The following is a 24,510-nucleotide window of genomic DNA, read 5'->3' as shown; positions in this document are numbered from 1 at the left end:
TAGAGGCAATAGGGACCCATGGAAGCTTCTGAAGCAGAAGAATGATCTGCTCAGTCCTGTGCTTAAAGGAATATCATCTTGGCCTCTTTCTGGAAGATGGCCTGGAGATGGCAGGGAGACCAATTAGAGATGATAGCAGAGGTCAAACATGAAGGGTTAAGGGCCTTAGGATAGTTATGGTGTCAATGGAAAAAAAGGGAATAGATGTCAAAGTAGAGGAAAGGGAAGGCAAGAGTAGGGAACTCAGCAATAAACTATCTGTTGAGTGGATTTCTGAAGTTAAAGTATTTTCATCTCTTATCTGTTTTTCCTCTGAATATGAGTCACATATCACTGAATATTTAATACTGTTATGATATGATGAAAATGATTGTTCTCAATAGTAAGACCTTCCACAGGATTATTTGGAAAGCAGTGGATTGCTTTGACTTTCTAAATAAATTTCCAAGTACCATCTGTTTTGCTTCTGCAATATAAGGATCATGGGACCTTTTAATCTGACTTGTAGCCAAAACCTATAGGTGTCTCTCCATTAAAAATATGAGTTTCTTAAGACCAAAGACTGCCTCTTTTTATTGCCACCACTTTGAATATTGTTATTTCTTAATCAATGCTTTTTTGTTCATTCACTCATTCAAAATAAGTCCTTATATAAAGATTAAATATTAAAAACTAGTATTGATTTTTAGATAGGCCATAATTATGATTATATGAAAATTTGTTATGATACCAAACAACACAGGGTAGTTGGAGTATTACAGGGAGTCTGAATCTATGATTTCATTGATGTAAAGAACTCCTATTGTGGAAATTTCCTTCACAAATGAACATTGTGCAACAAATCTGTAATTTATAGTTTTAAAGGGTTTCCTGGGGCATTGAGGGTTAAATGGCTTGACAATGGTCACTCAGGTGATATATGTCAGATGCCAGGTCCTACTGTCTATTTTCTTGACAACATGGGGGACTGTGGCTGCTGAACTGAAGGTAGCTGCTTTCAGGAACATCAGGGCAAAGTTTAGAAACAGAGCTACCAGTGAATAGCAACAGCAGATAGCACCTACTAGGAAACTAAATTATAATTTTGACAATTAATTTTGATGTGTCCACTGCCTTCATATGAACTGTATGCAAGATCTACCTGAGGTGGCTATGATGTTGTTAAAATACATAAATTCATGCCCACAAACAAAAATACATACAAATTAATATCTTTATATAAGTACACAGTGCATAGAGTCTGATTTGTGGAGCTTAGTCACTTCTTTGTTAAATTTCAAACTGAAGTGATATATAGTAGAAGCACAACTGTTTATCTAGCACATCTGTACAGTAATGTAATCACTGTCAGGTTAAAATGCTGCAAGGGCCCATGCTGCATATACATGATATGGTAACAGAGATGGATGGCTTTATGTCTGCAGAGGGTGCAGAATCAACAGTCTAACTCGAGATGTATATAAAAAGAGACATTGTAATATGATGTAAACTAGAATTAAAAACTATAATGAAATGGAGAAAAATGTCTGGAGTGCTAAAACCCTCATTTCTCCTGTGTGAAAAACATATCCTTTTGTGTAATTCAGCATGGATTTATCATAGTGTGAATATTTAATAAATAATTTTAATGATGGCAGAATGAAACATATTGGAGGACATTACTATTGCTATTTATACAAAGAAACTTAAGATGTGACTTAAAATTAAATGGTTATTGGCATATTTAACTGGCTACCAATCAGTACTGGCTTAAGAAAGACTGGATTCAAACTGCTAACATATTAAGTATGAATTAGGTTTGTACCAAATCTACTACAGTTTATTCATTCAGCTTAAGAAGGCTTAAATGTTAGGCCTAGTTAGAGACAGGCACATCGTGAGTGCTCAATAAATACTTTTATTTGTGACCATTTTAATTTGTAATAACTTAAGATTTTACCAGCATATAAACTGTCACTTATGAAAATAATAGGCAGCAAGTTAGACTTTCCAGCCATCAATGAACTAAGAAACAGTAAACACTATACCAGAGGTCTAAAAATTTTCTAACTGGCTTGATGTTAGCCAAGCTAATTCTCAAGGAACAAACTTGTTCAATATTAGATCTATCTCTTAAAGAACCCTAAAATAACCTAACTAGGAAAAGTTGAGGAACATAAAACATTATGTACTGCTTTAACTCTAACCACTCTTTAAAAAAAAACAGATTTTTACCACAGTAATTCTGTGAAACAGAGATGCATTTGGGGATGTTCTGTGAGTTTTTGTAAAATAAAACTGGAAAGTATACTATTAACTTAAAGGATATTATTTTGATAACAAAACCATGAGGGATAAAATATTCATTCTTCATAATGTTGTTAATGAAAAATTATAAATTGGTATAAATTGAGAAAAAAATAGAAGACAAAATATTTAAAGCTAACACATCCTTGTAAATGGGTTTACCACAATGCAACATGATATATCCAAATTACAGATTAAAATGAGACAAGGTAAAGAAAACATTTTGCAATCATAAAATCTTAAATGTGAATTATTATCAGTGCTGTTAACCTTGTTTTCACCAAAACCAGAAGTTTTTAAAGAATCATTTAATTTAGAAGAGCTCTCTCAACATAAGTTTACCAAAAAGCTCCATGCATTTTTAAACCTTCATGTTTATGCACAAAATGAGCTTAAAACCCAGTCTGATATTTGATAATGCCTTTAGATTATTTTGAAATTTTAGTGTAAAAGGCAGACAAAGAATAAAAATGAAAAAATTTTAAAACAACTGCTATTTCAGGAATATATAATTAAGATAAACTTCAATTTTCTATTGGCAATAATTAACCACAAAGTGGTTCATTAGGAGAGAGGAGTAACATTTTTCACAGGTTTTTGTTTCCAGGACATTAAATGTGCAAGTAGAACTTTGAAAAACATTCCTGATCATATATCTTCTATGTATAATTTGGTCCAATTCAATTTCTATACAGATTGAGATATATATTCCACAGCAGAAAAAATAGTGAAAACACAGAGGCAACATCTTCCACTAATGCAATTACAAATGGAATTTAGAAAGAAGAATACTGTGTTTTTAGGCTTATCACAATTTTCTGAAGATATAGCACAGGTTTTGAGAATTCTAATGAAAGAAGAAAGCATCTAAGAATGCAATGAAATTAATATTAATGCAAATTTTTGTTTGGAACCTTTTTTGGCTGCTAAGATAAACAAAACAAACAAAAATACAAAAGATGTAACATTGAGCAAATGAGTTATAAGAACAAGAAGTACATTTGCTTAGGAATAATTGGGGTTCTGGTAAGTACAGGTTCCAGGATTTTTTAAAAGAATGGTAATACTGGTAAGGGAGGAAGGGAAAGCAAATATAAGTTTCTAAAGTGACACAAGAAGAACTTGGGGAAAAAACATTATTATCAACTCATATGATAACAATATTCACATACTATAGGTAAGCATCACATGATGACATTCACAATCCCAGATTAGAAGCAAATACAGTTCTGACTGGGATACCAAAGTTAATAGTAACCTTGACATTTATCATGTCATTTATATGTAGACAAAAAAACAGTTAAAACTTCAACATCAAATGGAGAAGTTAGTGATTATAGAACACATTTTAGACATCAATGCCTTCCCTTCATTTACTTAAGAGTAGAGATGAGGCTTAGAACAAATATCTGGCCTGTAAAAAGAAAGGGGCAAAAAGCACATAGTAGGCATTTGATAGATAATTGTTCAATTCAACAGACATTTGTTGAGGATGTACAATGTACACAGAATTTAAATTACTGAAAAAAGTCTACTCAGTTTCATAAAATTTGTTGGTGAGATAATTTGTATGCAGTAAAGTCCCAGTCACATGATTGCTGCATTACTGTTATGTGAATGTGGTTTGCCAGGGAGATTGTAAATAAATGAACCATCCAAGGATCCATATGTTCTCCTTCAGAAATAAACACTGCATGGGCCTAATGCCCTGAAAAGATATTGCTAACACTAATACATTTGGATTCTTTGTTGCATCCTTTGAGCATACAAATTGTTTCAATAAAGTGATCATATGAAAGGAACATTTAGGTGTAACATTTAAGTGGACTGATTATGTCCATAAGTCACTGATTAATATAAGAGCACAAATGATAATAATCAGCTCTTGGTTGATCAAATAAAGTGAACACTGGAGATACCAGTTAATCTGATTCCTCCTTCTGACATAGGGAAGAATCTGGATTCTCAAAGGCTATGTCAGCGGAATTCAAACTCCGACAGCTCTGACCCAAGTTGGAAAGGCTGTAAATACAGGTCCAGCAAAAGACTATGCCATCATGGCAGCACAAGCTTAGAGCAGTGTAGAAAGGCTCATCACCAGAAAGCTGGTCATTAGATAATCAATGTGGTTGATTATAACCACTGATGGAGGCTGTAAGGGATCAAGTATGAGAGTTTGCAATCTATATGAGTGGAAGAAGTAATCATAATGACAAAATCAGATACCTTTTGAAATACTGAAATAAATATAACCATGGTTGTAAAAGTTCATTTATGTCCCTAATAGCTTAATGACATTCTAAATCTGCTTCTTGTCTAATAGATGTATAGTTATCTTACATTAAAGGACAGAGAAGAAATATGTTGGCTTTCCAACATCAGGGAATTGAAAAGCTCTTAAATAACCAGAGCCGTGTGGAAAGAGAAAAGAAATAACAAGAGGTAAACTAGATCTCCTTTCTCTTCCATTCTGGATCTATCACAGATTTCCTGGGATTGCACAAATCAGTGCAGCCATAAAGCCACAGTAAATACAAAACAGAAATACTACAGAAGAACTACAGCACAAGTTCTATTTATTTATGTATCAACCATTGCAAAATACTGGGACCACCAAAAGAAAAAGAAAAAACATACTAAACAAAACAAAACAAAAATTAACTAAACAAAGCTTGCTGCTCTTTCAGCTAGTGTGACAATCATCGCAATTCCTGAAAGAACAAAGAACAGAGAAGGGTTGGCACAAGAACTAAAAGAAATTAAGAGTACACAATGATAACTAAAGAATCACTTCATTTAAGGAGTTAAATAATGACAAAATACACACACACACAAACTTTTACTCTTCAGGTGCTGTACAAGGCTGACATAAAGCTAAAAACAAGAATAAGACAAGTTTTTTTTTTTAATAATTACCACGCTCATGGGTGATGACTGAGGAAAGGAGGACAAGACATTTACAGTAGGTGAAAGAAAAGAAAATGGGGAAAAAGAAAAAAAGTTGAGTTTTATTCTTAAACTTTTAAAGCAGATATAACACATACTCAATATTGGTTTGGGCAAGTCATTTCTGTGCTAAAGGGAAAGAATATATACACCAAGTAAAACTCAGATAAATCATAAAAAAATATACTGACATCAGAATAACAACTCTCACAATAAAAAAGTGTTATTACTGAATTTGAAAGCACAAAATTAATCCTAACCTATATTCTGCTAACTAGGAAAGTGAAGACTTAGATGAGGACTGCATTGACTATACATTTTAGGGCTCTGAAATTTACTAAACTGACTAAAACATGTTTAATTAATTTGGGTTTAGAGTATCTTGAACATTCTGGGTAATAATTTGCTGTCAAACATAAAAATAGTCTAAAGCTAATCTATTTCTCATGAGAAAAGTCAGTGCTCTAGAATATACTCCCATGCTAGACTAGAATGAAAACATCTCCTCAAAAAGACAAGGGATCTAACTAATTGTTTTAACTTGCTGTGTTTGTTCCAGTCAGACAATCTAAAACCAGAGAGGCACATCAGTGTTGCCACCAATAATGACAGATATACATAAAAATGATGTAGGATTTACTTTTAAGTGAGTGAAAGTAACTTTAGAGAAGTAGCCCAGTAAGTACAGAGCAACGTGGATTTGGAGGCAGGGAAACTGAGGTTCAAATCCTACCTCAGTCAATTACCAGTTCTGTGACCTTGGGCAAATCACTTAACCTCTCTGTGCTCCAATTCCCTGTATAATGAGGAGGTGGGACTTGATGACTGCCAAGACTCTTTTTAGCTCTAAAACTGTGATCCTCTGCAATAAATTATATTTTGGCTTCTAGTTGATAATGAATGGAACTTGGACATTGAAATGTTAAGTGGAAAATGAAGGCAAAGGAGTTAATTTAATAGGAAGCAATGTTTAAACATGTACAATCTATGAACTTCAAAATACAGTAAAAATAGGCAATACATTCTTTTTTCTTCTTCCTAAGTAGAATTATATAGAAACATCTTCAATGGCCACAAATAATGAAAAGAGGAAATTCATTCTGGTTTGAAGATCATTCCTCCCAAATACCCAAGGATTCCAAACTAGAACACTGACAAAAAAAGAAGCTCATTCAAACCAAAACAAAATGGAAAAAAAACAGGATTTGATAAAGATAAATTAGTACAAAATCAGCCCACAAAGTAGGATTTTTTTAAGAAGAAAAAAACACCATAACAATGTTTTCTGGAGGAAAAAAAACCTTTTATACTAAATGCCTTCTAAAATGAAGATGCAGTTTCTCTCATCTCTAATTCTATTTATTACAAAAATTTTAACTTTATATATATAGTTATTCAATGAGACTGATGGTAATCTTTTATTTGTTGTATTTGTCAAATATTAAATGAAAATAACTTGGACTGTTTAAAACAGAACAATGACTTAATCTTTCTATCTCACAATTCTAGATTTATCAAGGGAAAACATGTAACACATAGAGTGAGTCAAAATAGGAATATTCATAGGTGACATGAACTAGCTGGGTCATTTGAATGCCAAAAAACTTTCTTATTTTGGCAAAGGATGATTCAAAGGATCTAACTTATCACCCTCTCTGACATACTTAGCATCGGCTTTGCAAACTAATGCTCTCATTTGCATTAATTTGGCCACTAAAGAATTTTCCTTATATATATCTTCCAAAGCATTCAAATAATAATATATTTCCTGGGGGGTGCGACAGAAGTATTCATCCTTTGAGATTCTCCTGTGGCTTTACAAACACCCTGAACTAAATGGCTAATAACTTATAGTCAACTTTCAAGTACCTGTAGTACTTGGGAATTTTCTCTATTACCTATCTCATTATCAGGTCACTTAGAGAAGGTCTGGAACAAAAAGAGTTGAATTACAAATAGAATGTGATTATAAGAAAAAAAGTACATATAATATATAAGGTACCTATATGTTTTAGTGTTTATGTCTATATTTCAAAGCCAAATATAGGTTAGCCATTCATTATCATTACTATTAAGGTATCTGCTTCTTTCTGGTAGCATGTGTAATGGAGAGTTGACTCCATGAAATAAGCTATATAATTTCAATGAATTGGGAAAAAAATGATTAGAATTTTTTTCTTTTCATCTGTGAATACCTGATCCTTCCTCTGTCACCATTCCAAGTCCTTCTGCTTTGTTTTGTCTCTCAAATGCATTGAGGTCAAGGACACTGAAACAAATATAACAATAATGGACAGAAATATTTAGAAAATCTGTAAATACAATATTGTGATTTCAAAGTAAATATTTAAAAATATAGTATGTCTTAAAGTTTTCAACAAAGCATGAAAGAATTCAAATCAATTTAATTCAATAAACATTTATCAAGTCTCTACTAAATGCAAGGAACTGTGCCTATGTACTATGGATGCAAAGGTAAAAAAAAAAAGATAGTCCCTACCCTCAAGAACCTACGAAAAGTGTGGTCGCAGCAGTATCCTAGTTTTTCCACCCCTAGAATTTAAGCTTGTTTTTCCTTAAAAGGTATTGAAATCATCCTTGAGACTTAATTGGCTCAGGGGCCTAAAGGCTGAAGATATTAATATCACTTCCTGAACCCTGAGAATAAAACAGCCATAAGGAGTTCCAGGTACCCTCTCTTGTGCCTGGTGGACAATGGGCAACTCAGGCAAGGAAGCTTTGCTCAGCTTAATCAATTTGAGGTGTCCTCAATGCCTATCCCTGTTTAATATCCTTTTCACGTTATTGCTAAGTAAATCTCTGTTTGTTAACTATTGAATGCCCTATGGGGGTCTCATTTTATTCTAATATCGACCCTAAACTTCCAGGAGACTGGCTTGAGTTAGGTCCAGCACAGAAATTTGCTGCTGGATGAAGATGGAAAAAAAAAAATCACCAATTATGCTGACTAGGTCCACCACAAATTTATGTAACATAATCTCAGCTGGGGCCTTATTGCAGCAAGACAATCCTTTTACACCTCCCCATTTGAATCACTATCCCACTCACCACAGTGGCTTTTCCAAACCTTTACACCCTTTTTAACACTTCCCATGGCTCTTCCTCCCTCACCCTTCCAGCTGAGACCCTTGCTTCATATTTCATTGAAAAAATTAATTCCAATCACTGAAAGGTTACTCTTCTCCCCTCCTCATTTCACATCATTCAGATGTCTCTTCCTTCCTACATTGTCTCTTCCTTCATTTGACTCACATGAAAAGGTGGCACTTCCTGTGAAGGCAAATCCCTCCACATGAACAAGTGATTATATTCCATCACATCTTCTTAGCAGTTTGTCATCTCCACTCTCACTAATCTTCACTCTCTTTCTGTCTACTGGCTGCTTCCTTGCTGCCTAGAAACACTCCCATGTGTTCCCCATCCTCAAAAACCTCTGTATTTGATCTCTCCATTCCCACTAACTATTTCTGTTTGCAAGGCTAAACTCCTTGGGAAGGCCATCTACAATCAGTGCCACCACATCCTTTCCTCTTACTCTCTTCTTAACTCTCTGCAACCCAGTTTATGATGTCATAATTCAACAGCAAGTCCTCTCCAAATTTAACATTGATCTCTTGTTGTCACATTTAACAGCCTCTTCTAAATTCTTATCATTCTCGACATCTTTGCAACCTTTGACTCTGTTGATCTCCCTTGTGTCCTTGATACTCTGTTCTCTCTAGGTTTTTATGATAATGTCTTTCTTGGCTCTACTTCTACCTCTCTCCAGTTGTCCTGATCTATATCTTGCTACTGGACTCAGATGGCTCCAGAGGAGAAAGTGAGGTTGGTGACTTTGCACAGCCCTCCCTCACTTAAATTCAATTCATTTGCAAATCATGCTATCACCTTCCTGATGTCATGGTCTTCTTTGAGAACAAAGGACAAACATCAGTGACTCCCTTTCAATCTCTTGATGGATCTTGCAAACTACAAGGATTCCCCCAAGATTCTGAATTAGGTCCTCTTTCCTTCTCCCTCTGTGCTATTTTACTTCATGATTTCATCAGCCACTATGGGTCCAATTATTAACTCTATGTAGATGATTCTCAGTTTTATTTATCCAGCCCTAACCTCTATCGTCACCTCCAGTCTTACATCTCCAACCCTCTATCAGACATCACGAACTGGGTATTCTGTAGACATTTTAAACCTGGCATGTTCAGAACTGAACTACTATTTTTTTCTCTAACCCCAAAGACCTCCCCTCTTCCTCATTACTATTGAAGATACTGACAACCTAGGTGTCATCCTCCACTCCTCACTCTCTAACTCTCAACTCCCATATCCAATCAGTTGCAAAGTCCTGTCAATTCTAACTTCATAATATCTCTCATATATGCTCCCTTCTTTTTTCTGAAACAGCCATCAGCCTGGTACAGACCCTCATCACCTCATGCTTGGATTATTGCAATAGTCTTTTGGTTGCTCTCCCTGACTCAAGTCCCTTCCCACTCCAGCTCATCCACCAGTCAGTTATCAAAGTGATCTTCCTAAAGCACAGGTCTAGTCATGTCACCTCACTATTCAACAAACTCCAGTGGCTCCCAATAGCCTCCAGAAGAAAAAATATATATAAAATCCTTTCTGGCTTTTAAAATCCTTAATAACTTGACCCTTTCCTATCTTTCTGGTGTTCTTATACTTTACTCCCCTTTGTGTGCTTTATGATCCTATGACTGGCCTCTTTGCTGTTCATCACACAAGACTATCTCTGTACTCATTGCCTTTTCACTGTGTGTCCCCCAGGCCTGGATATCTCTACCTTCTTATCCCACTTTATGCAAAAAGCCTTTTCTTGTCATCCTTAATGTTTGTGCCTTCCATCTACGATTATCTCCAATTTATTCTCTATGTATTTTGTTCATACAGTTATTTGCATATGGTTTCACTCATTATAATATGAGCTCCTTGAGGGCAGGGATTATTTTCACCTTTCTATGTACCCCCAATGCTTAGAACAATGCCTGGCACATAGTAGGTATTTAATAAATGCCTATTGACTTGATTTGACCTGACTCAACAAGATATATATGTACGTAAGTATGATACAAAATAGAATGTGATAGACAAAGAAGAAACATACACAAAGTGCTCTGGGGAAATTTGTAGTTGAGAGATCATTTTCAGCTCATTCTTGTAAAATCAGGGGGAAAATAATGATAATCATCATGGCCTAAAGATCTTCTCTTACTAAACAATGAACAAGACAGAACTAAATTACTGACTAACCTACTCTCTGACAATACCTTTAGTGGAAAGGTTTATGCAGACATTCTGCTAAACAAAGGGAAGTCAGACAACAACGTAAGAAAAATAAGCCTCCTTTCCTAGTCAAATGAAATCACAATACCTCTGAGTGGATATAAGATAGAAAAAAACCCTGAATATTAAATAAATTATTACAGTGGTTTCTATCTATGGTCTATGAAAGATTTTTTAACTAAACATTATATTTAATTTAGGATGTTTGCTTTACTTTATATAACATATTTTATATCAAGTTTTGGTCTCCTAAAAGACTGAAGTGGTAAAACAAATTAGGATAGTTGGTGACTTTCAAAATATTTTAATTGAAATGAGAATGAATAAAAATGTGAACAGATTTTTAAATTTCTAATTTGCAAATCAGTATTTATAAAAAAGTCTGTTCTCTGGAACCCTAGAGTTTGGAGATTAGAAATTCCATGAGAAAATGTTGTTACTTGTGATATTAAATCAAGTCAAGGGTATGACAGAGTGCTAGACATGGTGTCTGAAGAAACACCTCAAGTGTGAATCCTGTCTCTTCTACTCACTAGCTCTATGACCAAAAACAAGGCAATTAACATCTCTGAGCTTCATTTGCCTCATCTGTTGAACAGAAAATGTAAGTAGAATAATTCCAAATTCGCACCTAGATTTGCCTTACCTGCTTAATCTCATAGAAACTTATTAGACTTAACATGTAGCATGTATATGTAAATGCCCATTTTATTTGGTACACATAAATCTTGCCTTTCCAGAAGAAACTAAGAAAGTCTGTCTGTTAATGTTTGGCTTTCTCTCTCTGTAACGTGCCAAATCATGAAGCCACATTTGCTCAAAGATCTCTGTGGACACAAGGCTTCTGACAGTATCTTCTTTAATATATCTGTATTTGACTAAAGGATAAGAACTCTACCTCAATCAGCCACGAATAGCTCTCTTCCTGCTTTGCTTTCAAGAGAGCAGTCTCCTGTATATTCCTTATTACTTGGGCATTTGTATTGTATATCAAGCCTCATATTTTTCTTTTTCTTCCAGGAATGTGCACTCTGAGATGAGTGCTTGAGATCCCTTCCTTTTCTTTGCTTCTGGTGTCAGTAAAGGTCACTCACTTCTTCTCTCTGACATAGCTCTTCATATATGTGCAGTGACAGATATAATACCAAAGTACCATTATTGTCCTGAAATTCAAACTGAAAGGAATGATTTCCCCAGACACAGAGCTGTCTATAATATATACTTAACTATCTGTTAACTAGAGTGCAGTCCTTTGTGTGCCATGACTTGGAGTTGTTTTGAGGCTCACATGAGATGATGTATGCAAAGTGTTTTGCAAAATTAAAGTATTATATATTAGTTATTATTAATTTTCTCCAAAATCTTAAATGTGAAATCATATGAAGTTATGTACAAAAAATAAATTTCCTCTGTAACAGATTGGCTTAATTAGTTAATATTCTGTCCTTAAATTTTCCTAATCACCAATTTACCTTAGGGATATTATATACTCCTAAACATTGGACAGCATTTATGGGTTCCGACATTGAAAGTTATTCATTTTTAGTCTATGGCTCACAAATATAAGTTTTCTAAATGCCCTATAATACAGAATAAAGTATATTCTCTTTCTTCCACAAACTGACTCAAAGTCCTTTATTATTTTTTCTCCTTAGCTCCTATCACACCCTACCAAGTACAGCATCTTGTACATGGGAAAACAGTTAAGAAATGTTTGTTGAATTTAATAATTTACTTAGAAAAGCACAGCCATGTTACCTTCTATTTTCTTTTTTTAAAAGTCTACACTGTCTACTTGGTTGGGATGGGGAAGGCTGTTAATCTTCCCAGATAATGACTTTCCTATGACAACTGGATTTAGTCTGAAGTGATTTCCTCAATCTGTAATCTTTTAAAATCAATAATAATTTCAATAACATTAATATCTTTCTGAATAATATCCAAGATGACAGATTCCATTCTACAAATCTAATGTATTATAAAGGACTAGAGAAATAAAGAGCTGTGACCAAATTTTAAGTAATCTTTAGGCCATTAGCATATTTCAAATCAACTTCATTCAGTTGACAACTAATACAATTATAAGGTGATGCTTATACAGTTCAGGAATTATTTTTCATTCGATTTGTGTATAGCCAAAACTGTGCAGGTAGGATGCATTTAGTGATTTGGCTTATAGATAAAAATGAGTGTCTTTAACTTTTCAAAAAGTTTTCAAACAAATCTCACTTGTTTATAATAATAAATTGTGTGCAGGCAAGGCAGATAACATTATCCTAATTTTTTGGGTGGGGACACTAAAAAACAAAAAGTGGTGGAAGGCAGTGGCTAATTAATGTGCATAACAAATCTATAACACAAGTCTTTTAGGACCACTATTCTTTTTATGCCATTATACTGACTCAATTCAATAGCAAATTCGAGTCAATAAATATTTATTAGGTACTTATCTTGTGCAAAGTACTGTGCTAGGCTTTGGAGATTACAAAAGCAAAAATTACAACATTCCCTGCTCCCAAAGAGTATACATTACACTCAACAATAAGATCATTTCCACATTGGAAAGACTCATTTTAGGAGTCCGCTAAATGAGTGTTCAAAACCACAAAGATTGTGAACTTTAAGAAGACTGGATGTGACCTACATGAATTTGGGAAAATTAGTTAACCTTTCCAGGCCCCACTTTGTTCATCCTTAGAATAACAGAGTTAGACTAGACCTAATCTTCCACATAGATTCACAGACAGATGTGAAATCTATGTATCCTCTTCCTTCCTATATCTGTGCACTCTATGCCATCTTAGACTCTCTTTGTCCTTCCTGACTATATTGCACCATTTATCCCCACTCTTTAATCCATCTTTAATCTTTTCCTCCAAACTGGATTCTCAGGACTCTTCAACCACATAATGCTCAAGTTTCTCCTTTTCTTAATAAACGTTCCCACACATTCCTATCATCCTCTTTGCAGCATTTGACACTGTGTTCTGTCTTTTTAATGTTTTCTCCTTTTCTACACCTCTTCCTTCTTTGGCTTCAGTGGCATTGCATTCTTATAGTTCTCCTCCTTCCTCTCTGACCACTCCTGCCCTGGCCTCTTTGGTGGTTCTTTATTCTCCTCAGTCCTTTAAACACAAGTGATCCTTGTCCATATTTTTACACATTCTCTTACTCAGAGATCCTTTTCCATGTATTTAGTGATTATCACCCCATGCAGAAGATTCTCAGAGTTTTAGATTCCTAGCCCAAATCTTTCCTCAGAGCTTCAGTTTTCCAGCTGTTCATCCTCCTCCAAAGCCCGGCCTCACGCTTTAATTTCTGTTTTTATAAATGTGCCACCATCCTTTTAGCAAGCTCAAATCACCTTTGATTCTTTCTCTCAACCTCCACCTCCTCTGTAATAATTCTTTCATCCCTTCTCTCTACTCACATGAAAACCACCATACATTAGGCTTTCATTACCTCACCTAGATTGATTATAATAATTATAATAATCTAGCCTCATAACAAGTCTTTCTGCTTCTATGCTATCCCATTTTCACACTGCTGATACAATAATCTTCCTGACACACTGCTCTGATCATGTGATTTCTTTATCCAAAAAACCTAAGTGGTTCCCTCTGAAGAATAAAGCACAGAGATAGGCATTTTTATTCACTTCATTTCCCACCTTGCTGATATCCTGGATTTCATGATCTCCAGAAACTCATCATTCTGCAAGATGAAATCAATTCTGAAACTCACATGAAATCAGCACCCTTTGCTCCTAGGGTTGCCCTCTGCTTGGAGAGAGTGAGGGAAGGAAGTGGATATCTGGGAGTTTCTCTCAGACCATATGTTTGAGAGGCCACCCAGAGAATTTACACCTTATCATTTGCCATCCTACTGATGTCTTGGATTTCATGATCTTCAGAAACTCATCCTTCTGTAAAGTGAATTCAACTCTAATTCACACCTCCTCAGATCATTTCTCACCCTGGCTACAGGACTTTATCATGGTTCCACTACTGGGTACCATATGTGTTGCCTTCTCCCATTAGATAATGAGTTCCTTGAGGGTAGGAACTGTTTTATATCAATTTTTGTTTTCATTGGGCTTAGCACAGTGCCTAGCACATAGTAGGAGCTTACTAAATGTTTACTGACTCACTCTAACTCACAGCCTATGATCTGTTTTGCTTGATTATATTTATTTGTTACAAGGGAGACTTTATTTGACTGATGAGAGTCGGTGAGTATTGAGAGTAATGCACAAAAAGAAGACAACAAAGAGAGTTAATATACATTAAAAATTACACATATGAGAGCAAAGTTTGGAAAAGGTGACACAGATAAGCAGGATAACTTCATTAATTGGATGTTAAATCTAATACACATTTTAAAGAACCCAAACTATATAAAACAGTTCATAATTTTATATGTAGTTATTTTTTCTACTCTTCCTGGTACAGTAAAATATTCATATTTGCTAAGAACAATAAAAATAATTTTTTAAAAGCATAAACTCCTAATTCAAGGACTCAAGTCCTACCTCTAGCCCCCAAGTGTGGCTCCAATCTGCTAGTTACACCTTATTGTTTACTACTTCCCTTCAGGAACACTGTTTTAGCCAAACCAGATTATTCTGCCTCTCCCATTTTACCCTCCCTTTTTATATCTATTCTTTGGTTTAGGTTCCCTTTCACCCAGGCCTGGAATCAACTTTGTCCCATTGCTTTCTTCAAGGAAAAACTCAGATATCACCTCCTCCACCAAGGCTTCCCCACTCTCAAGCCCCTTCTCAATCTGAATTTATCAGTTTCCTCTTGAAATTTCTCATAGTAGTTTTCTATGTATTTGTGACACTACCTCTCATATCATTGTGTTCTCCACACCTCTATCCCCCAGAAATCAAGGTCTATGTCTTATGTTTATTTATCTAACATGCAGCTTCAAATACAGTAAGTGCTTAATAAATGATCTCTTAAGGCTAAATGCAATCACCTTTTCTTAGGCCTCATTCTTCTTGGCCTCTTTGTAGTTTTTTAGATTATCTCATTTCTTCCTGGATATGTTCTTTTTTGGGGTTCTGTGATATTGTTCTTCCTAGTTCTACTTCTACCTGTCTGACAACTCCCTTTTGGTATCCTTTGATTGATCATCTAGCACATCCTGCTGCCTAACTGGGAGTCTCTTCCAAGACTCGTTCTAGATTTTCTTTCTTTTCTCTATACCCTCTCTTTAAGTGATCTCAGCAGCACTAACCTATTTTTCTAGCCCTGTTTCATATCACCTTTCTCCTTCCCACCTTACTCTATATTCTAGTCAAATAGACTTACTCTTCTTTATGCAAAACAATTCATCTTCTACCTGGTGGCTTCGCATATGCAATCCTACAGGTTTGAAATGTTCTGCCACTTCAACTCTACCTTTTGGAATACCTAGGTACCACTTCCTACAAAAAGCCTATCCTGATTCTATCCTTGGTTAAAGTTCTACCCCACCTTAAATTACTCTGCATTTACTTATGTAAGTATGTACTATGCACCCATTAGAATGTAATTCTTTGAAGGTAGGAATTGTTTCCTTTTTAGTCTTTATATGCTTAGCAACTAACATGGTGACCTGCACATAACAGGACCTTAATGAATGTTTATTGAACTGAAGTGGAAGCCACTTTTAATTTCAACATTTATTTCTTTTTTTAGAAGCCTAACTACATGAAATAAACTTACTTTCTTCAATGTGATATATCATGTATGTTATACTTTTAAAATGTTTAAAGAAAAATGATGATTGATTGAAAGAAGGTATTTTCTTACCTACATGACTGCATTAGGCCAGCAAGGCTCTGAAAGAAGCCCACATCCTTTTTTTCCTTGAGGTAGTCAAGCATTTTCTACAACAAACACATAAACCACATACTCACTGAATATAAAACAAAATTTTTGATCATTTTGACCAATGTAGATGAATATACCTTGCATATGAAGAATATTAATAATATCTTTGCAATGGAATACTGTCAGATAAGTTAAAGCAAGATAGCAATAAATTCATATGCACATGAGTGAATGAATGCGCCATGAAACAGTGAAGTTGTTTTTCCATGAACACCATAAACATCAGTGAAATAAGATATTTTTCCCTACCCTCAGAACAATCTGGAATAAAGTTTTTAAGATTCTAGAACAAATAAATCACAGAGGGGCCTGTTTGGAGATGACTCCAAAAAAGATTAGTAAAATAAAAATGGTTTCTAAAAACAGCACTATAATTTGAAAATTGCAAATACTTCTAATTAGTACCATATTTAGAAATTCAGTTCCCTCTATTTTCACCCCTATAAAGTATCACATCATTCAACGATGGAAATTGTTTTAATGCATTCTTAGAATGATGTTCTGAATCAGGAAACAAAAACATCAATTGTATTAATACTTCAACAATGTATGTGTTACATTTTTATCTCAGTTTACTATCACACTGCATAGGGAAACTATAAATAAAATATTTCAGTTATTAAAATTTTAAAAGATCACAGTATATTGAAAACAAGTTCACTCAAAAATTATGACCAACTCTTCTATGGGGGTAAAGATCCATCACACCTCTAAATTTCTTGGGAGAAATATAGTGCATTGGAAAGAGCGCTAGATTTGCAATCAAAGGACCCGAATTTGAATTCTAGCTTTGCAATGTAGTACCTATGTAACCCTAAGTGCAAGTCACTTAATCTCTATTATCCACAGCATCTTTAGCCATCAAATGAGGGGGCTGGACTAGATGACCTTTAAATATCCTTCAAGTTCTAAATCTATGATCCCATGACAATAAATAAGAAAATAATAACTCTCCTAAACAATGTTAGGTCAGACACTTAAACTATCTTAGTAGACTTAAGTACGGCCATCTACAGGAAATTTTCCTGATCCCCCCCAACCACTACTGCCCATTCTTCCTAATTAATAACTTTATATATATGTATATATATAAAATGTTCTATATGTACATATATATTACATAATTATTGTATATATATATTCTGTACATATCCATATATCAATTGTATGTATATTTATTGTCCATGTATATATAAATGCATGCATATTCTCTCTATACTCATTTGTATATAAAAAAAATGTACACATCTCCTCCAGAAGAACATAAACCCCTTGAAAGCTGGGATAGTATCCTTCTTTGTATTTGTATTCCCAGCACCTAGCAGACAGTAGGTACTTAATAAATGTTTGTTAAATGGTGATTAAGTAGAAATCTACCTCTACCAATTAATGTTTTATAAAAAGTCCCTTGTGGATATAAGACCACTTACTAGGCCTAGAGGACAAAGAAATGTGCCTTAACTACTTATTAATACAATAAGGTTGTAGAATCTTAATCTCTGGAGTAAAAGAACAGACTAGATTAGATGGGTCTCTCAGGGTACCTTATAAACTACGTTTTTGTGATTCTACAGACTCACTAGGACAGTCTTCAAATAAGAGAACAGAAGGCCTGCATGTAACTAAATATATAATATAGGAAACATGAGACATTATCTTTATTAAAATCAGGGAGAGAAACAGGATGGTTTATTCTGAGTATAAGAACCACAGGATCATGGAAGCATAGACCTATAGGTGGAAGGAGCTTCAGAACCAAAAAGAAATGGCTGGCAACACTGTGAGGATCTATAAGAAAGGAAATTAAGAATGCCATCATCTGTGAAATATATTCACAGTGAAAATTTCCATGGTGGTTCTTTTGCAAGGAGGAGATGATTTTCCTGAAAGTCAGCCACTAAAGAACTCTTAAATCCCCTAGTTTTTAGAGAATAGCATATAAATGGTTTCATTATTAATTTCTGCAGGCCCTCTGAAGCTGTGCAATTTGATTTTGATTAGGCAGCAAGCATTTATTAAGAGTTTACTATTTGGCAGGTACTATGCTAAACACTAAGGATATAACGAATGGCTAAAAGAGTATTGCCCTCAGAGAAATGCCTTTTCAGAAGTCCATTTTAAAAAGTGAATCATTTTTTTTTTGAGAATTATTTATTCCTATCATTTCACCACTTATCCACTGGGATGAGGAATTTGTTATTACGTTTATAAAAATCACTATTTTTGATTGCTTCTATTTCTTGTTTGGTGTGTGTTTGTGTATATGTGTGTGTATGTTCAACTTGGGTTTTGGCACTATCAAAAAGATTTGAAGATAACCATTTACAATAAAGTATGGTTACATACCCTTCATTCGTACTTTTTCATCTTAATTTCCTTTTAGATTTTGGACCTTTTTTCCTTCAAGTAAATTCTTTTATTATTTTGCCAAATTCTAAAAAGTAGTCTCTTGATAATTTCATTGGAATGGTACTACATTTGTAATTTAATCTAGATACTACTGTCATTTTTATTACATTGACATGACCAAACTGAGAACAGTTATTTTCAACAGTATTTTAAATCTGCTTTTATTTTTGTCATGGATATTTAGTATTTGTATTAAATAAATCTTTTGTGTGTTGCTAGGTTACTTCCCAGATACGTAATGCATTTTGTGGTTATTTTGAATGCAATTTCTCATTACCTTTTCTTTTTTTCCTTCTTTTTTTTTCCTTTGTTAGTATTGCCCAAACATGCTGATGATTTTTGTGGATCATAGCATATTCTGGACAGCTATAAAATAACTTCCTCATATTCCATAAGCAAGCCAGGTTCTTAAAGAGTTAGTTCCCTGTTTTCACATTAACCCTAGTTCAGATACACAATGCAGGCATTAGCAGAGTTATATAAATGCAAGATATAATAAGAAAAAAAACTTAATTGAAACAAATTAGTCACATGGGTATGAAAATGCAATGACATCTTTACAACCAAAGTAGTTAATTTGCAATCATATTCTTAGGTTGAAATACATGATATGAAATGCATGATAAGAAAGGAAGCTTTCAACTGTGAAAAAGAAATATTTTTTAATTTTAAAATTTCTCTGACAAGAGATCATCCAGAAATATGAGCAACTAAAAAAATAGATAGGATCAAGAGACATTCTCCGATGGACAAGCAGTCAAATAACATTAAAAAAAGCAATTCTCAAAAGAATGGTAAATTATTAACAACAATATGAAAGGATGCTTCAAATAACTAACAAAAGAAACACAAATTAAAAAGAAAACTCTTGAGGTTCTCCCTCATGCCAAGAGAACCAGCAAAGGTGACAAAAGATGGGAAGAGTGAATGGTGGTGGGGCTATGGAAAGACAGTTTCATGAATGTACTACTTCTGGAGTCATGAACTGCTTCATCCATTCTGTAAAGTAATTTGGAATTTTTGCTTTAAAAATGATTAAACTACCCATGCCCTGTGTATGGCCCAGAGGTCCCACTGTATCCTCCAAAATGGTCAAAGGTGGAAAAAGAAGTTCCACCAAAAAATTCATAGAATTACTATTTATGGGAACAAAGAACTAGAAAAAAGGAGATGCCTATTGATTGGAAAATAGCTAAACAAATGATGTTACATGAACGGGATAGAAAATTACTGCAGCATAAAAATGATGAATATGAAGAATTCAGAGGAGCATGAGAAGTTATATGATGAAATCAGTGTCAAGTGAGCAGACCCAGGAAAATAATCTATAAAATGACTACAACAATGGAAATAGAAAGAACAACAAACAGAATATTGTGTAATTGATGAGGAAATATTCTCTCCCTCCTTTATAGAAGTTAGGGATTCCTAGCGTGGAACATTTAATATACTGTCAAATTCAGTTAATGTGATCATTCATGTTATTTATTTATTGCTTTTTAAAAAATTTGTTTAAAGAGAAGACTCACTGAGTAGAGGGGAGAGAGATATCTGATAATGAAAATGTAAAAACAAATGATATCAATGCAAATAAAATGAAAAGAAATGCAGTATTTAAATTGATGTCACTAACTAAAAGTCACTAAAAGTGGCTTGGGGCTAGCCATTTTAAAAATTCAGTATATTACATATATATTCAGGTAAGTTTACCCTTATTAAGGTGATTTTAACTCTACTATTTACTTAAAAGCACCTAACTCTCACTATTAGCAAGGAAGATGAAAAGTGGGAGAATCTGACTTTATAATATTAATGTATCATGTAGTAACAAGGCATATATCACTTCAAAATTTATGAAGTATCTTAAATACATTAAGTATCTCATTAGATTCTTATATCCTTGCAAAGTAGGTACAAGTATTTTATAAATGAGAACTGAGACCCAGAAGAGTTAAATGAATTGGTCAGGTCATAGTATCAGAGATATTTTTTGAATCAGGTCTTCCTGATTGTCCTCTTTACTAAATTTCTTATTATATATTCTATTTATTTAGAACACTACATACATAGTTACTAATGCTATACTAACTAGACTATGGTAAAATTAGAAAGATTTTAAGAATTTACCTGTTGTACTGTAGAATTTCCCCCATTTAAGATGGCAATTCCAAGCTTCAGGGTAGCAACTACCATTGGTCCAGTTCCACCTTAAAAATATAAAGGCATTATTTTCTAGATCACTTCAAGTCTATTGTACTAATTTATCCTGACTACACACATGCACTACCAACTAGAGTTTATTTATATAATTATTATTGTTCTTTTATGTTACCTTATTGACCAGAAATGACAATAATAATACCATAGTAATATTCAACAAAATACAACTAGCACTGCCTTACATGTTTGTTTACAGAATAGAAGTGGTCTAACTTCTTCAATAAAAGAAAAAAATATGTATTGTCAAACTTTGATGTCAGCTTCTCTGTTTGCAAAATAAACTCCACATGGTATCCTACCTAGGGGCAGCAAAAAACTATCTAGAAAAGATTTTTAAAAATACAGTTGATTTGGCTTAAAGGACTGACTTATTTTTAAAATAATAGTAGCCTAAAGCCTTGGATTATAAAACTGAACACATTTGATGAAATAATTTTTAAAGTAATATGTACGGAATAAGAATTTGTTATAAAGATTTTTTAAAAGTCAGATCATTATGAAGATCCACTTAAACTGGCAGATCTTAAAAATTAAGTTAATTGAACCCTATGGCATATTAATATTTTAATTTTATTCATACTCATATCAGAAATAAGATCTTCTCCATAACTATGTAATTACTTTTTAATCGAAAATTATTTTTTAAAATAATTTGCATCATGAGTACAATGCAAAAAAATGGCCAGTGAGGGATGAGTTCTTAGAGCACGTTGACACCTTGTACTAATGCACATGGAGACTTGGTGAATGTGTTTCCATTTGTTTCTAGGCATACTTAATAGAGGAGCCACTTACCTCCCCACGTCAGTGCATGCTAGTTTCCTCATTAAACTAACATGATGGTTACTAACATTAATCACGCAAGAATCCTACACATATCAACATGTTTAAAGATCTGACCACACAGATCTATAAGAGAACTTTGGGTGAGGATTTTTTTTTTTGGTGGGGCAATTAGGGTTAAGTGACTTGCCCAGAGTCACACAGCTAATGAGTACTATGTGTCTGAGGCCAGATTTGAACTCAGGTTCTCCTGACCCCAGAGCTGGTGCTCTATCCTCTGTGCCACCTCACTGCCCCAAACTTTGGGTAATGAAAAATACTGGCATCAAGAATTGTTATTTCTATGTTCAGTTTGTTAAGGGAGTAATTTAACTCTATAATTCTCTACATATCCAAAACAACTCTTCACCCTGAAACCCACTCTTCCTCCTAATTTCTCTGTTTCCATCTATCAAAGGCACCACCTTTGATTCCTCTACTAGGTTTACAACCTAGGAGTCATCCTTGACTTTTTATTCTCTCCTACTTTGCATATCCAATCCATTGCCAAGTCTTGTTGATTACATCTCCTGAGCATCTCTCACAACTGTTCCCTTCTCTCTACTTAAACCACAACAATCTTAGTCTAGGTATTCATCACTTCTTGCCTGGACTACCGCAATAGCTTCTCAATTGGGCTTCCTATATTCAGCTTCTCCCCTCTCCAATCTAGCCTCCACATTGCTGCCAAACTGATATTCCTAAAGCTTAAGTTTGACCACATCACTGGATTTCCTTTGCCTCTAGAACATAATAACATATGGATTTTATCTGGAATATATCTGGAATTTAAAGGCCTTCATAATCTGGCTCTGGCCTATCTTTCCAAGTTGATGACACATTCCTCCTTTTTAAACACTATGTGCTCCATCCCAACTATCCTGTCCTATATAAATAGTACATTCCAACCCCAGCCTCTGGACCTTTTGCCTCAGCTATGCTTCATACCGGTGATGCCCTACCTCTTCCCTTATACTTCTTGGAATCCTTAGTTCCCTTCAAAGCCCAGTTTAAGGATCATCTCCTTCAAGGGGCCCTTTCTGATTTCCCCTTAGATGTCTTCTCCTAAAATACTATGTATTTATTTTGTTTATAGCCTATATTTAATTTTCTGTGAATGTATTGTATTCCTCTGGCATAAAGTGAGCTTTTTGAGGGCAAGTATGAACGTACTTTTCAATTTCTATCCCCATGCCTGGCACATAGTTGACTTTTAAAAAATACTTGTTAGTGGACATAATGGACAGATTTCAAAATGTTGAGATCAGGTTTTTTCAGTAAGAGTTCTGAGGGAAGATCTTTACAAATGAGGGAAAAGGGAAAATGAGCTAAATGATGAAAGTTGAAATTTGATAAATAGTAGCCTATAATGCCCATTAAAAGAATCATTTTGTGGACATAAATAAGTAATTTACATAAAGAGATCATAATGGGGGGAAAAGGCTATTAAAGGTCAGCCTTTTGCAAGTCCTTACCTTTGCTGGCACTGATTGTCTGTAGCACCATTTCGGCAGCCCCTCTGTCATGTAATCGCGCTTGCTGGTATAGGAGCTTTTGCTTTTCCATTTCTTTTTCCTGAACACAAATCCCAATCATTTATGTTGTGGTCATCAGTGAACATTAAAAGATGTCTAAAGACCATAATTTTTAAAGTCATCTCTTCATGTATGGGCTCTATGACAACGTTATGAACCATTTCAACACAAACAATGTTACTGAACAGATACCAACATATTCAACTCATTTTTTCCCCTTTTTTACTTTTCTCAATATACTTTTAGTGCTGGTTTATTAGGATGGATTTTCTCAATTGTGAATTGTTCGATCAGTCCAAAGCATATATCACAGTTTTGTAGTACTTCATTAAACTTGCACTTTTTGAATTGTATTTTTGTGCATTTATTTTTCACATTTTTAGTAATTTCCCATGACATGACCATAACTTGATACTGCTCAGCAAATGACTCGAGTTGCAAGTTGTCACTGAATCACAGAAAAGCTTAATCTGAGACATCTTGGAGTTTAACCAAAATTGAAAGCTAATATAAAAAAGAGGTAGATTTCAACTAAGTAGTGTACTTATCATACTGATCACCCCAATCACATTGATCCCCAAAGAATAAAGAATGCAATGTGCCTTTATATTTTGCATTCTCTGGTGGTAATAAACGATACTGCATGGCGCTGCTGGAGCAATGATTGAAGTTTGTTCTTTTCCATTTAAACTACCACTGAAAACATAAAGAAGAAAATAAAAATAAAATATAAAGGCACAGCAAGTTCAAGACTAGTATGATCATTCACTTGAGCAATCCAGCTCGCTGGAGAATTGAGACGGGACTAAGCAGTATAAGTTGCAAAATGAAAGTTGCATAGAGCCCTTTGACAGCGAGTCCATCAGAATGGCGTGGTAGAAAAGCTTAGTCAATGGGACATGAAACAATCAATTAGTATCATGTCCAAAAACACAACGGCCAAAACATATATGACCTAAGAGCAGGAACAGCTGCAGCAGAAGTAGCCAGAGTGACAGCTTTGCTGCCATAAACTTTCCATCCAAAGTACGGAAAATAGACACTGGAAGATGGAAGAGGTTTAAAAAATGAAGGCTTGCTAGTTA

The 24,510-nt window shown here is 34.4% G+C and overlaps 1 protein-coding gene across 1 annotated transcript in view; it reads right to left on the bottom strand.

The window, feature by feature from the left end:
- LOC114049459 (ryanodine receptor 2) overlaps positions 1-24,510 on the bottom strand; it is an 811,539-nt gene that overhangs the window by 85,168 nt on the left and 701,861 nt on the right. The window contains exons 82-85 of the mRNA XM_027870708.1: positions 23,366-23,465; positions 20,976-21,055; positions 16,359-16,435; positions 7,428-7,501 (exon numbers count right to left, since the gene is read on the bottom strand). Coding sequence (XP_027726509.1) covers positions 7,428-7,501; positions 16,359-16,435; positions 20,976-21,055; positions 23,366-23,465 — 331 coding nt within the window. The remainder of the gene's footprint in view (positions 1-7,427; positions 7,502-16,358; positions 16,436-20,975; positions 21,056-23,365; positions 23,466-24,510) is intronic.

The sequence above is a fragment of the Vombatus ursinus genome, unplaced genomic scaffold (assembly GCF_900497805.2).
Source record: "Vombatus ursinus unplaced genomic scaffold, bare-nosed wombat genome assembly UNPS02014798.1, whole genome shotgun sequence".
NCBI classification, from domain to species: Eukaryota; Metazoa; Chordata; class Mammalia; order Diprotodontia; family Vombatidae; genus Vombatus; species Vombatus ursinus.
Note: the sequence above shows the minus strand (reverse complement) of the source record. Positions and strands in the feature narration are given on the sequence as shown.